Source organism: Eleginops maclovinus, chromosome 2 (genome assembly GCF_036324505.1).
Source record: "Eleginops maclovinus isolate JMC-PN-2008 ecotype Puerto Natales chromosome 2, JC_Emac_rtc_rv5, whole genome shotgun sequence".
In the NCBI taxonomy this organism is placed as follows: Eukaryota; Metazoa; Chordata; class Actinopteri; order Perciformes; family Eleginopidae; genus Eleginops; species Eleginops maclovinus.
The window spans coordinates 28,122,787-28,142,240 of record NC_086350.1 but is presented as its reverse complement, the minus strand read 5'-3'; the positions used below and the strand labels follow the sequence as shown (position 1 = coordinate 28,142,240).

At 42.1% G+C, this 19,454-nt stretch overlaps 2 protein-coding genes across 5 annotated transcripts in view; one reads left to right on the top strand and one right to left on the bottom strand.

Moving 5' to 3' along the window:
* ckap5 (cytoskeleton associated protein 5) overlaps positions 1–8,206 on the top strand; it is a 51,949-nt gene extending 43,743 nt beyond the window's left edge. For all 4 annotated transcript variants that reach the window (XM_063907662.1, XM_063907644.1, XM_063907654.1 and 1 more), the window contains 11 exons: positions 1,816–1,989; positions 2,086–2,206; positions 2,838–3,017; positions 3,095–3,282; positions 3,566–3,638; positions 3,731–3,919; positions 4,399–4,536; positions 4,650–4,733; positions 4,872–5,031; positions 5,116–5,237; positions 6,285–8,206. In XM_063907662.1, the coding sequence (XP_063763732.1) occupies positions 1,816–1,989; positions 2,086–2,206; positions 2,838–3,017; positions 3,095–3,282; positions 3,566–3,638; positions 3,731–3,919; positions 4,399–4,536; positions 4,650–4,733; positions 4,872–5,031; positions 5,116–5,237; positions 6,285–6,539 (1,684 nt within the window). In that variant the 3' untranslated portion in view covers positions 6,540–8,206. The remainder of the gene's footprint in view (positions 1–1,815; positions 1,990–2,085; positions 2,207–2,837; positions 3,018–3,094; positions 3,283–3,565; positions 3,639–3,730; positions 3,920–4,398; positions 4,537–4,649; positions 4,734–4,871; positions 5,032–5,115; positions 5,238–6,284) is intronic.
* A 547-nt stretch (positions 8,207–8,753) lies between these two features.
* LOC134858414 (homeobox protein DBX1-B-like) lies at positions 8,754–13,474 on the bottom strand. Its single transcript, XM_063874281.1, has 4 exons — positions 13,105–13,474; positions 12,442–12,522; positions 9,644–9,846; positions 8,754–9,174 (listed from the first exon to the last, which is right to left on the bottom strand). The coding sequence occupies exons 1-4, from the start codon at positions 13,472–13,474 to the stop codon at positions 8,875–8,877; spliced, it is 954 nt and encodes a 317-aa protein (XP_063730351.1). The 3' UTR covers positions 8,754–8,874.
* Positions 13,475–19,454: the final 5,980 nt, after the last annotated feature.

Here is a 19,454-nt window from a genome sequence, read left to right as displayed (position 1 = left end):
TGGTCTTATTCTGTCAGCTACAAACACACAGTGTTTTCTTGACAAATCTGCCTTTTGACAACTGCAAAAGACCCATTTCACCGAATGGTGGTCATATATACTGGACACAAATATAAACGCAACTCTTTGGTTCTTGCTCCCATTTCTCATAAGCTCAAATCAAAGATCTAAGACTTTTTCCTTATACTCAAAAAGCACAATTCTCTCAAATATTGTTCACAAATGTGTCTAAACCTGTATTAGGGAGCACTTCTCCTTTGCCAAGATAATCCATCCACCTCACAGGGGTGGCAGATCAAGATGTTGCTCATACAGCATGATTGTTTCAGAGGTGTGCCTCAGGCTGATCACAATAGAAGGCCACTCTGAAATGTGAAGTTTTATCACACATCACAATGTCACATGTCACAAGTTTTGACGGAGTGTGCACTTGGCATGCTGACTGCAGGAATTTAGTGTTAATTTTTCTACCATAAGCCGTCTCCAAAGGCGTTTCAGAGAATTTGGCAGTACATCCAATCTGCCTCAAAACGGCAGACCAGGTAACCACACCAGCCCAGGACCTCCACATCCAGCAACAAACTTTAGTGTGCTGCTCACCTTCAATGGCGTCTGGCACTTTGGAGAGGTGTCCTCTTCTGGGATGAATCCCAGTTTTCACTGTATTCAACTTTATGTGAAGGAGGCAAATGGGGGTCACACCAGATACTGGTTTTCTGACCACCTCCAGTTCCTACAGTAATAAATGTGCCCATTTCAGATTGGCCTTTTGTTGTGAGCAGTCTGAGGCACACCTGTGCAACAATCATGCTCTCTGATCAGCATTTTGATTTGCCAAACCTGTGAGGTGGATGAATTATCTTGGAAAAGGATGAGTGGAAATTTGTGAACAATATCTGAAAGAAATAAGCTTTTTGTGTACATTGTAAAAGTTGTAGGTCTTTGATTTCATCTCATGAAAAATGTGAGCAAAAACCAAAGTGTTGCGTTTATATGTTTGTTCAGTGTATATCCTAAACCTTTATCCTTTACAATTTTGGTTTGTTTAATGCTGTCAAATCTGCTTAGAGGCTTTGCGTAGAGTTTGGTTCATCTAAACATGGTAATCACGTGGTGTGTTCAAACATGAGGAACATTTTTCACGCGGCACCATTTGATGCCAGCCGAAGTAAGACATTCAAGTGTCTCTGTTTCAACAACCGTTGAGAGGCTCCCGACGTCACGAGGTTGTTGACTCAGAAATGATAGCGGCCTGTGCGCACCCAGCACTATGATAGTAACTTGTATGCACAAAGATCATGTGGAATTGTATTGGTAAAAACCCTAGGCTGTCCGGTATAAACGATAACTTTCCGTGTCCTTCAAATGTTTTTCTTCCAATAATATAGGTGTTTCCCCCTCCTTTCTGAAGGAAACAAAGCTGAATATGTGTGTATAGATCAATGCTGATCAGCTCTTGTCCTGTCAACCCAACTGTAATTTGGACCAGATCGGGCTTTTAACACAACACTCATATCAGTGTCTTCCAGGCAGATCTTCATAAGACTCAGAGCAGGGAACATGCGCTAAAGATCTATGACTATGTTGGTGTTTGATGCCTTAATTTAAATGTATGAATTTGTTGTACTTTTTCATAAAAGTTGAAATATGAAGATCAGTGTTTGGAAGTCAACATTTTATCCTCCTTTTTGCCACAGATTCTCAAATTGATAAGTCAAAGTTTGTGTCAGGACTCGAGCTAATAAGCACTGATCTGCAATACAATGAACTACATATCTCCCCCCCCCCCATATCCCCACCTATCTTTCAATTCAGCCAAGCACGTCAGAACGCCCAGCACAGCGAGTCCTCACACCCCTCCATCCCCAAGGAGTTCCAGTTGGACCTTGACATGATTGAGATGGACCAGAGCAGAGTGTGTGAGCTGCCGGATCTGGTGCAACACAAGCTGGACGGGCTGCTGGAGCCCATCAAGATCCCTGAACCCAAGTAACCACAACAACAATATTTGCATTGATCTTCCGACCTGCTGTGCTTCAGCGTGTGATTTTCTGTGTCTGATTCAAATATGTTTTGTGTTTGAAGGATGCGTTCCGTCTCTCCACACTATGACGACCTCCACAACAGCACGGCCTCCACCATCAACTTGGTTATCTCTCAGGTGGCTAGCGGGGACATTAACAACAGCATACAGGCACTGGCACAGGTATGGAAACATGAAGATGATGCCATCATCTTATCATCTTAACATCTATAAGCTGCAAAACTGCACAAATCACCACTACAACACCACGTACACTATGCATTATTTAAAGGAACTCTGCACACGTATATCCTTCAGATACATTTGATCAAACAAGCAGCCCTCCATATTCATGTTATCCTTCAGGTAGCTCTGTCTGTTTGCTCATCTCATCAAAGGAACATTTGCTTTAGACATTGTTTTTAACTTTATGTGCTTTAATTTAAGATTCAAGGGTTTTAAAGTCACGTGCACAGTAGCTACAGCATAGATATGGCAATGAAAATCCAAAGCCCCAAGCTCTTCCAACAATGCAACATAACAATGAGACATAAACCAAATAAAACAGTGAAAGAAAGTCTATATACACGTAAATAGAATATGATATATACAAGAACAGTGTAAATGTAAATATTGTACAGTAAGATGAAATACTGTTTATAACAGTGATAGCTATTTAGATACATAAATTGCAATATGAACACTTATGTAGGCACTCAGGTGTTTTGCTGTCTTTAATGACAGAAAGCTGAACACATTTTCTACTGGTACCAGCATTGGGCACACCACTAAAATCCTTGGTTTGTCCCTGTAGATCGACGAGGTGTTGCGTCAGCAGGACAAAGCAGAAGTCATGTCAGGACACATCGACCAGTTCCTCATCGCTACCTTCATGCAGCTCAGGCTCATCTACAGCACACACATGGCTGATGACCGGCTGGACAAGAGGGACATCACCAAACTGTACAGCTGCATCATAGGAAACATGCTCTCTGTGAGTCTCTGCCTGATGTCACATACAGGAAGCACTTTGTGAGGTGGGCAGATGATGAGACTCTCTCTTTCTCTCAGTTGTTCTCTATCGAGGCCCTGGCCAGAGAGGCATCTATGGGCGTGTTGAAGGACCTGATGCACGGTTTGATAACTCTGATGCTGGACGCCAGAGTGGAGGACATAACAGATGGACAGCAGGTCATCAGATCTGTCAACCTAATGGTCACCAGAGTGCTGGAGAGCTCTGACCAGACCAACATGATCAGGTTAGTTTACAGAAGCTGCTCACATCACTCTTTTCAAGGGTTCACCTGAACCTGAGAGAGCCGGGTCTAGATTTGAAGCAGACAAAGGCATTACATCCTGATGTATTATTATTATTATTATTATTATTATTGTTGTTGTTATTATTGTTATTATGTAGTCTTTATTTTAATACAGTTGCTTTGCTCAAACTCAGTTATGAAAAGCTCCAGTCCTTCATAGTCACTATATATGTTAATCATTCAGCATCAAACTAAAGGCTGTTCCCCCTCCCTGCCTCCGCAGCGCTCTGCTGGTTTTGCTTCAGGACAGTTTAGCTACAACAGCCCCCCCTATGTTCTCTGAGCTGGTGATGAAGGTAAGAGGCTCTAACATCCTCCTCACACTGCACCGTGCCTCCTCACACTCCTCAAACTGACTGTGTGTGTGTGTGTGTGTGTGTGTGTGTAGTGTCTGTGGAGGATGATCCGCTTCCTCCCAGAGTCCATCAACACCATCAACCTGGATCGGATCCTGCTCGACGTCCACCTCTTCATGAAGGCTTTCCCCAAGGAGAAACTGAAGCAGCTGAAGAGCGACGTCCCTCACAGAACCCTCAAGACGCTGCTGCACACACTCTGCAAGCTGACCGGGGCCAAGGTATCACACACACACACACACACACACACACACACACACACACACACACACACACACACAATGTATTAGTTTCTAATCAGAGGTTTTGTTCTGCTGTGTTCAGAATCTGAATCACTTTATTCGTCCCCAACTTATATTATATATTGGTACAGCTAGAGTGAAGATAGGGACAGAAACACTGAGATAAAGGGCATGCTCAACGTATTTAAAATGAAAAGTTATTACAAAGTACACCTGCCGTTGGAAAAGTAGCAGCAGTATTTATAGATTCAGTGTGGTAGAAGGTAGTTATCAGAGTTACTTATAACTGAGTTGTTACTGTATTTAAAGTGTCTAAGTAAGATGGCAGCCAGTAGTAATAATAGCTTTCGTTAGAGATACATTGCAGTGGGCTCAAACAGTTGTTAGTCTTATTGTTGTGTGAGGGTTACCTATGTCTATTGTTTTGACATTTCTTCCATCAATGCACTGACACACAGATCCTGGACCACCTGTCCATGATAGAGAACCGTAATGAGTCTGAGTTGGAGGCCCACTTGATGCGGGTGGTCAAACACTCTGGAAACCTGTCCGGACAGAAGAGTGACCGTGGCAACGAGAAGGGTGGTCTGCGCACGGTGAGCATCGCATACCAAAAACACAACACACACTGAAGTGGCCATGTTTTCTGGACTCTTAAAATGTAGTGTATGGGATGTCTGTCTAATAGAATGTACATGTCTGTTTCCAGGAGGATCGGATGTCAAAGGCTAACGTCAGTGACATTCTGTCTGAAATCTTCAAGAAGATCGGCTCCAAGGAGAACACCAAAGAGGTCAGCTCAGATCCTTTCTCAAAAATCACTCTTGATGGATTGTTTCTTTTACAGTTTGAACAGTTTAACCATAACACCAAAGCTCTATTATGTCCCAGTGTTTGGAAAACATCAGTAACTCTCTGATCTGGTCCTCAGGGTTTGACAGAGTTGTACGAATACAAACAAAACTACTCTGATGCAGACCTGGAGCCCTTCCTCAAAAACACATCCCAGTTCTTCCAGAGCTACGTGGAGCGAGGCCTTCGCATGATCGAGTCTGAGAGGGAGGGCAAAGCTCGCATCCAGACCTCAGCAGGTGCAGTGGAAGCTGTCTCTGTTCTCTGCTCACAATGAACTCAGGTGTGTGTATAGTAACGTGTGTGTATCTTGGTGTGTGCAGTGATCCCTCAGCATGGCGTGGACTTCAGTGTGAGCAGCAACTGTGAAGAGCTGAAACCAGCTGTCTACTACGAGAGACTCAAGATCCTCCGACAGAGACAAGGCCTGGAAAACACCTCCAGGGTGAGACACACACACACACACGGCTATCACTTCAGCCTATTGCAATTTATTATAAAAGTTTAACATTTCTTCCCTCCCCTTGTTTTTATTAAACTACTGGGTTATTGGTGCTGTTATGAACTGATACTGAGCAGAGGTATTGAGCAGCTCTGAGCTGGAGCAGCGGTGTTATTATCTGTAGGGGTGGGGCAAAAATAAAAAGATTTAATTGAGATTAGGCTTTTTCTTTTTCTGGTTTGAAGACTGCTCTACATTGAATTCATGTCAAGAATACTCTGTTAGTAGTAAGTAAGTCCCACATTCAAAATGTTCCTCAAGGAAAAGTAGAAAAGTGATATTGTATAAAAGTAGTCATTGTTTGATTGGTCCATTTCAGAATAATATCTCTGATATGTTTTATAATGATTGATCATTAAAGTGTTCTCAGAGCTGGTAAAGGTGCAGCTAGTTTGAATGGCTGTGTATACTGCAGGGTAGCTGCTGGATTTACTGCAGGTGAACTAAAGTCTGATTTAAGGGAGATTATATTTACCATCATTCATCCAGATCTGTAAAGAAACGTAAGTGTAGTAAAAGTATACCATTAACCTCTGAATGTAGTGGAGTAGAAGTACAAAGTAGCAAAAAATGAAAACACTCAAGTACAGTACTTAGTTACTTTACACCGCTGAGACAGACACAAACCTGACGTAGCAGCAGTCTGATGTTAATGTTTAAACATATGATGGGACTTATAAGATTTACACCATAATAATTGAATTATTTTTCTAATGAATAGTTTTGTCTACAAGATGTAAATAGTGAATAATGTCAAACTCAGGTCCTCAAAGTCCAGCAGTCGTTTTTATACGTGTAATTTTCACTTTAATATAGAGCAGACGGAGTGGCTCCGTAAGTGCTGCTGACTCACTCAGATCTTTACCATCTCTCTCTGGAGGATTGCTGAGCAAACATGTTTCAGCAATCAGTCTTATGAGATTTCCAGAGTAGCAGGTACTGAAGGTAATGACAGCAGCTGACCCCTCTGTCCCTGTGTGCCTGCTGCAGGGTGTGGGAGGAGGCGAGGACGAGCCTCAGCAGCGCCCCCCCATCTCCTCCTTGCTGTCCTCCAAGCCGGCCGTGGCCTCGTCCACCGACATGCTGCACAGCAAGCTGTCGCAGCTCAAAGAGTCCAGAGAGCTGTATCAGCAGGAACACAACACACATTCACATTCCCCCACACACACCCGCTCCGCCTCCCCCGCCGCCAACCTGGACGACCTGAAGAAGCGTCTGGAGAAGATCAAGAGCAAGAAGCAGTGAGCGGCTCCACCCGCTCTCCTTTCAGCAGTAGAAAGTACAACATCCTCCTCTTTCACTTGTTCTGTGTCTTTTATTTGTGTTCTGGGGGGTGAAATAGAAAGCACGTGGACTCTTAAAGCCTCCCTCCCCCCTCCCCCGTCTGTTAACAAAGCAGGAAGCAACAGACAAACACCTGAACCCCACCCAACGTGCCTGTTCTTCACCAGGCATCCAACTCATTTTAGCAGAGGACGTTCAGAGTGAATGAGGCTGGGACTGGGATTTCAAGCCTCTACACACACACACACACACACACACACACACACACACACACACACACACACACACACACACACACACAATACCATCAAGTGTTTTGTGCTGCTATTTAACATCAAAAGCTAAACCCAGGAGAGAGCTTGGTGTGTGTCAGTCAGCTGTTCCTCTGTCTGTACAGATTGTCCCACCCCCCACCCTCCTGTCTCGTCCTAGCCTTCACGTTAAGGGTGCCTCCCACCCTCACATATACACTTTTTACTGTATGACGATAATGACATAGTGAACTTAACCTCCTCCTCTCTGTTCTCGGTGTCACGGCACAATATGTCTGTAAATATTTAAGGTTTGTTAACCACTGTTATGAAGTGCTTCTCATGCGGTTTCAGGACAAATGTACAACAGGAAGCTGCTGCTGTTCAGATGGAGACTGAGGCGCTCGCTGTGTAAATGTGCCTCTCCAGCGTCTCATGATGTGGACTTCTTGCAGAAAGTTTTGCTATGTCTGCTTTAGCAAAGTAAAGATTCTTAATTAGTGATGTTTAGTGGAAAGGGTTGTAGTTGACGATGCTTTCAAAGAAACAGACACAATAGGACTTGAAGCTCCAGCACTTAATCAACAAAGCGTCTGATTTCTATCAATTTCAGACATTTGTTGCTGCCTTGAAATGAGTCGAGTTGCATTTACATAGCGACACTCCAGCGCACTCGGTTCTGCCCTGATGGGTTCAGTCTGCCGAGGCTCCAACGGCCAGCGCCGTGCTACAGGAAGTGGTTTGTGTAAGCAGGTGTTTGGGCAGAGGGTATACCCAGCTCTCTTCTGAAAGAGCTTCTTGACTTTCGAGTAAACGCGATGGTTTTTAATCGTCCTCAGCAGATTCGATGTGACTAGAAGCTGCAGAAAACAGAGTTAAAAACAACTGCTTTTATTCAGGAGACAAGGCACAATGTATCCCAACCTGTTGTTGCTGTTCAGCCAATCAGGACTTCTCTCTTTCCCTTGAGAGAAAGCTGAGGGGGGAGTGTGTACAGGTTTGTGTTGGACTGTGCTGTGGGTCAACATTGGGCTGTAAATACTGTATTTAATGTCCTGCACTAACCTCCCTGCAGTTATTTAACATCAGCCACTCCGTTGTGTTCGTAGATGTTGAGAGTGCGGCATGAAGTCAGTTATTTGTTTTTATTTCCTCATGTAAATAAAGTTTGCATTAACAAACAGCTGTGTAATAAAGTCATTGTTTTCCTGATGACTAAGAAGATGGCCTTCAGTCATCATGTGGAAATAAAAGCATAAATAACATGTTTTTTAATTTAAATGTCAGTACTAGTCTTACATTGTTGCGCTCCAGCTTTCCTTGTATAATCCATAGTGGAAAATGTCAATAAAGTCTTGTTTCTTTTTTAACAATCCACTTTTGAGTTGCCTGGTTTTATTTCAGTTTGTAAACTGGTCCAAAAATGATGCTTTTCGTGCATCTTTTTTTGCCTCTATTGTTAATTTAGCTCATTAGGTTATTAGTACATTTCTGAAATATTAGATCCTTGCAGTATTTAAATGTTTCCAGATATCTGCTAATATTAAATATCAACACGTACGGCAGGAGTATACAATCTATTGAAGTATCAGTTATCCGTCAAATATAATCCTAACTTCCCACTTCCAGCGCACTTCAGCGCGTCGCCCTCACTGAGCCTCAGAGTGGAAACGTGTCCCAGCTCCAGTCTCCTGTAGGTTCCTCAGCATGACACTCATCAGGAACCAATGAGACTTTTTCGAGATTTATTTGAAAAATATAAAGAATGCAAATATGTGTAGAAAGAACAATTTCTATATTTAAAAGCTAATTTGACATTTCACTCTAGAATATCTAAAATAGCTCTGTATACCTTATTTAATATAAAGGTATACAGAGCTAAATATAATAGTAATATAAACAACACTGTACAGACACAATGGCGCAGAGGAAATGGAGCAGAGTCTTCACTCCATTCAGCGTGTCTTTCATACATTCTGTCCCTTCATCCCGCTGGGGGGGGGGGGGGTCCATATAAAGAGAACGGAGAGAATCAGACGAATGTCCTACGAGACGGTGATTTCCTCTTCCCGCTCAGACTCTGAGAGCTCCGACTGTTTGCTGCACTCTGACGGGGAGGAGGGACTGTGATGAAGATGATGGAGGTGGTGGTGAAGGTGTGACTCGTGGCTGATGGGGGCCGTCCTGTCCAGCATGTGGCATGGGGGGCTGCCTACATCAGTGAGGTCTGGGTGGGGGTTGGTTTTGGTGGGGAGGGTCTGCTGGCGGCAGCCGCCGGTGGACAGCAACTCCCTCTCCTTGGAGTTCCTCCATTTCATCCTGCGGTTCTGGAACCAGATCTTCACCTTCACAGGACACACACTCTGTCATTGACATGCTCAGCAATCACATCCGTCCACAGCTGCTGCACCAATAACACATCACACATGTTTAATGCACATTAAAGGTGAAAGACGTACTTTCGTACTGGCTTTATAAAAAGTGAAAAATAGTGGTGGATCCATAAGTCGGAATGTCTCAGAGACGAAGACATGCTGCTATCTGAAAGAGCACTGAAACTCCTTCATTGTTTTTAAACAAAGTAACATTTTCCTTACCTATGGACATTTATTAAATTGAAACGTGTCTAATAATAAAGTACTGCGGACCATCACAGTTTTAAAAACAGTTGAATTCATGTTAAGCAATGTGTGTCTCATTTGTTATTGTTATTTAAGTCTTGTATTCCCTCAGATGCAAAAGGAGAACTATAAATCAACATTTTAAAACTGAAAGGCCGGATTAAAATTTAAGGCTCCAACCCCCTCGCTGTACCTGTGAGTCTTTCAGCCCCAGCTTACTGGCCAGCTTCTTCCTGTCTGGTTTGCTGATGTACTTCTGTTTCTGGAACGTTCTCTCCAGGGCCTTCCTCTGGAGGTCTGAGAACACAGCCCGCCGCAGCATGCCCCTCCTGGGCTTCCCTCTGGGGGCCAGGGGCCATGAAAATGTTCCCGGGACAGGAATCACCGATGAGGAGGCTGGAGGGAGAGCACGAGAGACAGGAGAGCTATAAATCACAGCCAGATCCTCCACAAAACAAACCCTGCAGCTGTACTACATGAAAAATGCAGACATGTGACAAGAAGAAATATGTTTTAGTAGATTATTTTACAAGGATCCTACAAAACTTAAACTAGTTACATGTCATTTTCTAAAAGCAGGCCATAAAAAGGCTTTAGGCCATAATTACATGCCTTCAACTTTAGGTAAGAGGTTTCCATCCAAAGTCACAAACACTTAATGGCTGTCAGAACTCATTTCATAATGAAGTTCTGACAGATCCCCCCCCCCCCCACAGGAAGCCGCTGCTGGTATGACATCCCCCATTAAACGGATGAACAGTAGTAGTGGGTTTTTTTCTGGATTTAAATGCGAGTCCACATTATCAATATAAAGTGGTCATGTCACACACTCTATTCGTTTTTTCATCTTGAAGATTCTGAATATTTTCTCATTGTGTTCTATATTCAACGGCATCTATATTGTGAGGTGAATACATTTATTTTTTATTTAATTCAGGCTTCTTTCACATTTCCTGTAAGTCTAAAATGTCATAAATAAGAGGAATCAATCCAAACATCAAATCATTTTCTGTCATATTATCTTGACGCTCTTGTTTTGTAGCATCTTAGTAAAAGCAGTTTCTGAGGGATTCCAGATGAAATGCTACTCCTGAATACAAGCTTTCATGGTGATTTAGCAACAGTTGTGCTAAACTTGGATTGTTTTGTCAATATATTCTACATTCCTGTGTTCTCAGAAACGAGTCAGCCCTGCTTGTTCCATCATCAGCGCACAAGCTCCCTGACGCTGCCCACAATGCAGTGTTCTGCCTGAAATCTGCTGTTGAAGCCCAATTTGTCCAGCAATGGAAACAGAGCCTATGCTAATGAGCCGGGCTCTCAAAGCTCAGCTCACACTGCATCTAATGAAGCATGAAGCGGGCTGTATGGGCTGCAAATGCATAGAGAAAGGTGATTGTGTTGTAATGAATTGAGAGGAAAAGGCCGTCGACAGGCCACTATATTACAGGCCCATTAAAAACAGCTCAGGATAAAGCAGAGCTGTTAGAGCCTCGCCGTTCACACTGCTGTACACTGCCTCTAGTGTCATACAGATCCTACAACATATTCACCTTTAACTGTTCTATAGGCTGGAGAACGTCAAATCAAACCAACATTTCAGACAGAAATCTGTTAGCAGCATAATTAACTCCAAAAATTAAATAATTTAAGGTGTGTGTGTGTGTGTGTGTGTGTGTGTGTGTGTGTATGTGTATGTGTATGTGTATGTATGTGTGTGTTTTAGTGCTATCATATGTGTGCGTGTGTGTGTGTGTGTGTGTGTGTGTGTGTGTGTGTGTGTGTGTGTGTGTGTGTGTTTGTGTGTGTTTGTGTGTGTGTGGTTTTGGCTCCTTTGGTCACGGTGCTGGGATCTTTATGGGGGTGCAGAGGGGCTTGGTGGGAAAACGACGGCGCGTGAAGAGGCTCTGAGGTCCTGAGCTGGGAAGATACACGCCTCACATTTAGAGCGTGACAAACGGCACTAATATATTTAGAGCGTGACAAACTGGACTAATTTGTAGATTAGGACAACTGGTGCTAATGTCAGCAGTCAGTGCATCGCCTAAATAGTCCCCCAAATTGGCGGATCTGATTCCAGGCTGTCCGGGGTATTCCCATGCTAAAAGGCTGACACGTCTAACAGGCCTCGGAGACCTCAGCGTTCACACTCTCAGAAACAGGCACACACTGTGGGCCTGCAGTTTGAGATGTGTGTTTTTTTATGTTTTCTTTTGCATGAAAAAATCTTAAAACACAGTCAGATAACATTCCTCCAGGGAAAGGAACAGTACACTTCATCCAGTAAGTCATATCAGTAAACAGTGATTAATATGTATAGTATATATTTCTCTTAATCATATTATTTAGTAAGTGGCTAAACTGTGACTTATTCACTTTTATAACAAGATTGTGATTTTAAATGTAGACATTTATATAATACATATAATACAAATATTTTAAACACAACAAAACAAAAACTTTATATATATTAAACATTTCAATTTAAATGCCCAAATAAAGAACATCTGGGACTTCAGTGACTGTGGAATCAACACTGTAGATGTACTCAGATACTTTAACTCTATGAGATAGTAATTTTAAATGATTATTTTATACAATTTATTCAACATGTTTAGTATTGAGTCCAATAGCATTGAATTATTACAAATAAAACAGAACCGATGAGCATGTGTTCTCTTGGAAATTCTCCTTCTTAGCAAAAATAAAAGGAAAAGTGATTTCCCATGGATCAAATTGCCTTTCCTTTAAAAAGCGAATGCCCAGTAGATAAATGTAATCATAACAGTAAGCAATATGAGTGGTGTTCTGTGACCTGCAGAACATGAAAACAGTGGCACTGAATTTGTTCCCTTTGTGTCAGGGGAGAAAAAGATGCATGTGTCTGTAATCAGAGAGTAGAATGCCACGTTCTCTCCTGAAGATGGAGAACCGTTCTAAGTCTGCCTTGGAGTTGAGAAGCTGTTCATGTCAGACCTAAAGCCCACCAACCTGTGAAATAGGACGCTCGGATGAAGGGATGAAGGGTTCCATCAAAGAAAGGCAAAGGGAAGGACTTCTGAACACTCTGGACTGAGGAGCAGGAAACAAACAAGAAGCTGAGTCAGGAGAACGACCTATTGACTAACATTTAGGATTTATAGCTTAACATGTTAACAGCACATATAGTAATGACCTTGCCTATAAGGCTATAAATCATTCATTGAAAACATTTAAATACAATTTAAAGTTATGTCTGATGCACCTCAGCAGTTTAATACACATTCATTTATTGGCCCATTTTATGGCCTACAGTTTTTAAGACTCAACAATGCACTTAATACATTTACTACACTTCCTCTGTTCTGTTCTACTTTTCTATTCTTCTCAACTTGTGTCTATATTCATATTATTCTGTCCACAGTAGAGTATAGCATCAATGATGGTTGCTTTTGTGGGAACAATTGCATTGGAGTTTTAATTGCATTGCTATTGAATCAAAATGAATGTAATAATAATAATATCAATAATAATAAATATTATTTTATTATACAAATAAAATTAAAAACGATAGCCTTTATTTTGCTATTTTTTAAAAATAATAACGGCAGCTGTAGGGTAACTTAATATGAATCATACCAATGATCATCATCCAAAATATGTTCCTCTACTCACCACTCCGTGTGGACGGTGCCAGTATCGCACTGACCCCGAACTTCAGGTATCCGGGCTCCGGGCCGGCGGTCTGTGGAGAACCGGGGTTCCCGCGGCTCGGCAGGCTGCAGCTCTGCGGCACACAGTGCTCTGTGCCGGGCTCCAGCAGGCGGGGATGCCCGCCCTGCCCCGCGCTCAGCTGGAGAATGTCCCCGGGACTTCGGGAAGAAAAAGTCCGATGAATGTAGCTGACAGGCTGGCTCCATCTGAGGAGATCTTCCACCAGGAAGCCTGAGTGCAAGGACCGGTTCAGGGGCGAGGAGAGAGCCGCAGGAGGACGCAGGAAGGCGGGGTAGAGAGGAGGCGGCAGCGCGCTGCAGGGGAACATCATGTTTGGAGAGGTTACAGAAGAGGGAAATAAAGTGGAACCTGACGAACACACACTCACTGCTCTCAGTGCGCTCTCTCGAACAGGTTTTATACAAGCAGTCACTCCTACAAACAAACACGCACACTCAAGCACATGCGCGTGTGCACGCGCACAAGTTCAAGCCTCGCATCTCTGCCTGATCTCTTTGAACACTAAATCCAGGGGATTGGTCAACGGTCCTCTGATCCTTTTGTGATTGGACCACCTCAGTCACAAACATCACATTCCCCTCGTGGTTCTATCTTTTTATTCGGGTTGATTGTAACTGAAGCAGCTCACACGTAAATGTCATTATTGCTCTGATGAACAAACAGCTGGACGAAAGCATGAACACTTGTTTTCCAAATCACTTCTAAAATAAGATATTAATAAGCGGTGACATGCTGGCTCTTGCAGGTTGACAACATGAAACGGTGTTCGTGCTAAAATGTAGTATTCTATGCTGTAAGAAATACACTGAATGTTGAAGGAAAATGCACAATGTTCAGTCAGATGGAAGAATGTGCCTGACTTCACCAGCCTCATTATTCATTTTAAGTTTTATTTATTTAAACACAATGATATTCAAATATCCAACACCCTCCAAGGATGAGAACATTCACATAGAATATTTTAAAAGTGAATTCGAAAAATATTTAAACTGCCCTAATGCTCCTTTATCATTTCACCTGTCCATATTTTAGACACACGCATGGCCCGAAGACAGGCTACTAGGCCTCATATTATTATTATTATTATTAATAATACCAACTATACAGAACCCTTTACAAACACATGCACGCACACTCATTACATCTGACCTTGGCCTCGCCGCTTAACAATCTGTTTATTGAGATTTTTCATTTAAAACAAATATACAATACAATAACATTTGGTAAGTATAAGTGACAAAACCTCGCGCGTATTCTGATCCGGTTAAGCATGAGGCCCGGTTCTTACAGTCAGAGCTGCAGAGCGCGGAGCTGCAGGCCTCCCCAGAGTCCTGTTATGCGAGGCTGACTTCAGCACATGGTGTATGCTGTTTGCAGGAGGTCCAGTCCCCTGCGTTTTCTCTGGAGTCCTGCTGATGGTCAGAGTCCTGATGAACCTGTTGTTGGTCCGATTAATAACAAGTAGGACAAATAACTAGGCTAACTGACATAATGTTACAATGCAGATTTTTTTTAAAACACGTCATCTCTTATTTCTGCAGCGTCCGTGCGTCACGTGATCTCCTGTTGGTCACCTGTCACTCTGAGACACGGCCTTTCCGCTTAAAAGAGAGAGAGAGACTTAAAGTCAGCCTGGCTCTGCTCGCCTTTGATCATGCTGATCTCAGAATGTTCCCTGGTGATATAAATGAGTGTAAAATGAGTCAAAGATCAGAACACCCACTGCCGCTGAACATCCGACGGAGAAAATCGTCACAAGCTCAAAGAATCGATGGCTCAACAGCTGTCCTGCTTTTTGTATATCCGCTGATGATCTACCTGCAGAATACCGTGGTTCCAAACCGCACATCGACTCAACAAGTGGAGAGAGAAATGGAATGCAAAGCACTTACAGCTCCGGAAAAAATTAAGAGACACCTACTTTTTCTTAAATCTTTATCTCTATGGCAACCATTCCAGTGTCTGTTGAATTCCAACACAGAGAAAAATGTTCTGTAGTTTATAGAATACAATAAAAAAACATATTTTTGCAAAAAGAAAATCATTTGACTCAAAGACATACCTGTGAATGATATAGCAAGAGACACAGATAATGTGGTTCTTATTTTTTTCCGGTGCTGTATAAGTTAAGGATCATTTTGGCAGTTTCTTTTCTGTGTTCAAATATACTTTCTCTTATGGATTTAGTTTGCATTAGCCTACTATGGCAAACACTTAGTTGTCACTGTGGTTCTGACAGAGGTGAAGTGAGGATGGTCCTCAGGATGGAGGTTGCCCTCCGCTTTAATGTTCATCTGCATAAAACAAGCATTATTTCTGTAACTGGCTTCCTGTTGGCGAGCAGCAGACACTGAGGCAGGCTCTGAGGTCTGTTCTCTATTTTTATTTAAGGTTACAACAATGACAAACAATTTGATACTCCATATGGTCAGACATGGAATATAACTAAGAACATTTACTCCAGTACTGTACTTAGGTTAAAATGTCCTTCTATTTCACTTGACTAACCTGAGTATTTTCAGCAGTCTGTAGGGACTTGGCTTGGGAACCGCTGGGTCACAAAAATACAGAGTGTGGACTGGTAGTTGGAGAGGTGCCAGTTCACCACCTGGGCCCTGCCGAGGTGCCCTACAGCAAGGCACTGAACCCCCAACCTCTCCCTGGTGCTGGAACACTGGCAGCCTGTTTGTTCTGAAATCTTTTTATAGCAGAAATGCATGTGTGTGTATCCGGACCCTGATCCAGACCGGCCAGGTGTGTGATAACTGTATCCGGACCCTGATCCAGACCGGTCAGCCAGGTGTGTGATAACTGAGTGAACAACTGAATATCCCCTTGAGAATACATAAAGGGTCTTCTTTGTCTTACTCTTGTTAATTATAATACACTAATTGAATATGCATGCTGCTGGTCCGTTCTGCATATGAGCACTTTCTGTTTGTAAAGTATATTTTATGTCAATACTTTTGTATTTTTACTTAAGTAGAATTGGAAAGCAAGACTTGTAACAGAATATTTTGACACTTTACTTATGAAAGTCATTCTCACCTCTGCACACCTTAACCCAGCGGTAGCCAACCTTTTTCGATTCAGGGCCCACTTAAGAATTAAAAAAAATCCCACGGCCTCATTCAACCATAAACAATACGGAGGCTAAATAAAGTTCTCAAATTACTTTGTATTTCATTCATTAAATGAACTGCCAGAACAAACCGAAACAAGAAACTAAAAAGTGAGGGGCTGTCTGCAATGGGCAAATTAATAATGATTTCATTCAGAAATTGAGAAATGCATTCTTATACATAACAATTGCACATATGTTACACGCATCAGATGTAGTAAATCACACAAACAATGGTGCAGAACAAAACCCATCAAACATCAACATCAAAACAAGCCAAAACAAGTGCATTGAATTAATAGGCCTAACAAAATGCTGTAAATGCAGCATGATTGCTCAGCCAGGAGCAAGAGATCGCTTGCCTGTTGGGTGTTCTTTTCCCCGTAATGACCATCTCGCTGCACATTATCCCTTACTTAAACACTACGGATGTTTGGTTTGTTTTACCAAAACAGACCAATCAGGTGCATTATCAAGGTGGTCCAGCGGGAAAGTTCCAACCATCAACTTTCAATTTAAGTTTTGAAAAAAAAATGTATAGATATTTTTTAATGTTTTGCAAATTATTTGGCGGCCCACTTGCAATGCCTTCACGGCCCAGTAGGGGGCCGCGGACCACAGGTTGGGAACAGTGCCTTAACCAATACATCAGCATCTGCCACAAGCTTGCCTCCCCATTCACCCCAGTCCTTAATGCTGTTCATAAGAAGGATTGTGTCTTCTTTAAAGGGTCATTTCACCCAAATTACAAGAAATAATAGTAACAATGCTCTCACGGATCCGTAAAGTATTCATCCTGCTGTAGTGATGCTGTCAGCCTACAACATACAGTTAGATGGATACATTATTTTAAAGGCAACTTATTTACTGTTTATCCCAACAGGAACTTTGATTGAATAAACCGTACATTGGAACTGTTGACATGATGTTCTGTATATTATTTTAAGTCATGAGTTTCTGTTAATTGTTTAAACATCTATTCAAATTGTTAAATAAAATGCGTGCAACTATTATATTACCCCAAATTAATTTGGGCAAACCCCTTTTAACAGAAATTGACATTGTGCTGAAAAAGAGAAATGAAAAATGATAATTCCACTAAACAAATTTCTACTGACAGTCCTGCAGGAAATCCTGCACCTAGCCAACACTGGAGAGGGAGATTGTTCAAAGCATTTTATTCCTACACAAAATCCCTCTTTTGTATTGAAGTGGAGCAGATGGTTTCCTGGGAGGGAATATGGGCATCAGCAGAACTAATTTTTGCTCCTGGTTCGACAGACAGACTGGCCTGCTGCTCGATTCTTAACCAGCACAACAGCTGTTGGTGAATTAAACACCAGTTAAGACTCATTTTAAAGCTATTAGCCTTGAAGTCTTACATGAACCCTCCCCACCTTACTGGCTCAATTGATACACAAAGAGAGGAACAACTGAGGCTGTCTCTATGTTGAACTAACTAGTTAAGTTCTAAGCCTCCACGTCTCAGGAACAAAGCTGTCGGAGTGACGACACATGTCAGCTTCGACCGTTTCCAAATGAAGGAGTGAGAGATGAATATAACCAGGACCCTTTAAAGAATGCTCTTAAAGACGGTGTCCTGAAAACCAGTTAGGGTTGTCTCCCTCTGTCATTCAAATAGGAAAACACTCTCAGTATTTAGGTTGAATACAGTGGTTGAAAGAATAATTTATACTTATAAAATAAAAGTTATTATGGGCAATCTTTCAGTCTAAGATTGCCTAGACTTAACATTGACAACAAGACAATAATTCAAAGTTTTTGTGATTATGATATTTCAGAAATTGTATATTGAAAGGCCAAACAAGGGGGACAAACCTGTTCAAAGTAGGACTGGAGAAATGGACCAGCTCAGTGTTATATGTGTTCACCTTCTTTGAGAAATAATATGAACCCATCTTAATAAATCATAAAGACAGGGCAGTTTGTGAATATTAAAGATATATTTTATGTTTGGTGGAGTCACGGTTAATCTGCAGAATGGAGACAATGAATAATCTTGCTTGAATTATGACTTTGTGCACATTTTTTAAAATTCTAATTTGCCTTGTTATTTGAATTTAGATTTTTTTTGCAAATGTTTAATTTGTTAATTATAATATTAGGGTTAACAAAATATAGCGCAATATTGCTTAAAAGGAAAATAACTCAAACTGAAATAATCGAAAATCAGAACTAAATTATGTAACGTCATTACGTATCTAAATTACACAATGTTTGCCGTGATACAAACACACGCACGCACGCACGCACGCACGCACGCACACACGCACACACACGCACACACACACACACACACACACACACACACACACACACAGTGCCTCTGTCTGATGGAGCTTTTTACAAAGGCTGAGCGCTTAAGCAGTGTTGTGGGTTTGAATCATGACTGCTTGTCATCCCTTTCTCTCTAAATCCCTCACTCAAAGAAACAAATTACATAATAATCTTCCTGCTAACTTTTTTGTTGTCTGGTTTTGGTGTGGAGTTTCTTTGCATTAGGCTGCAGTGGCATATGTGCAGTTATTCAACCAGGGCTGAACATTTGGCAACAGAACTGGATAGAAATGATCATATTAATATAAACAATTACAATACAGAGGAGTTACTTCAGTCATGGTAAGCAAGTCTTTGTGTGCTATAAAATGGAAGTCACTTCTGTGGCATTGTTTGCCCGCTCTCAACATGAATGTTTCTCTGTTGTCTGTGTGTGTGTCTGACCTCTCTCTGCACAGGTTACGAGCGCTACAGACTAGTGACAAGGTAATATGTCTCTGTAGAAACAGTGTAGTGTTTCAGTAGAGCGCAGTGAAGCAGCCAATAGCAGCTTCTCTCTCTCAGTCCTCTCTGAGCCCACTCTCTCTTTCTCTCTCTCTCTCTCTCTCTCTCTCTGTCTGTCTGTGTCCCTTGGCCGGAGCATCTGTTTCCAGGCGGTGTGGAACAGAGTGGATTAGTGGGGCCTTCGGTGTCGAAGTGCGGCGACAAGCATTAAAGCCATATTAACTTTCCATTAAACATCACCTCGCTCTGTTGAGGGAGAGAAAGACACAAGCCCTGGGTAAAGCCCCTCAGAGAGAGAGAGAGAGAGAGTGTGTGTGTGTGTGTGTGTGTGTGTGTGCGCATGTGTGTGTGTGAGTGAGAGAGTGTG

Coding starts and splice junctions, on each gene's coding strand:
- LOC134858414 (XM_063874281.1), bottom strand. CDS start 13,474: ATGATGTTCCCCTGCAGCGCGCTGCCGCCTCCTCTCTACCCCGCCTTC. Junction 12,523..13,104: donor GGCACCGTCCACACGGAGTG/GTGAGTAGAGGA, acceptor CCTGCTCCTCAG/TCCAGAGTGTTCAGAAGTCC. Junction 9,175..9,643: donor TGGGGCTGAAAGACTCACAG/GTACAGCGAGGG, acceptor TGTCCTGTGAAG/GTGAAGATCTGGTTCCAGAA.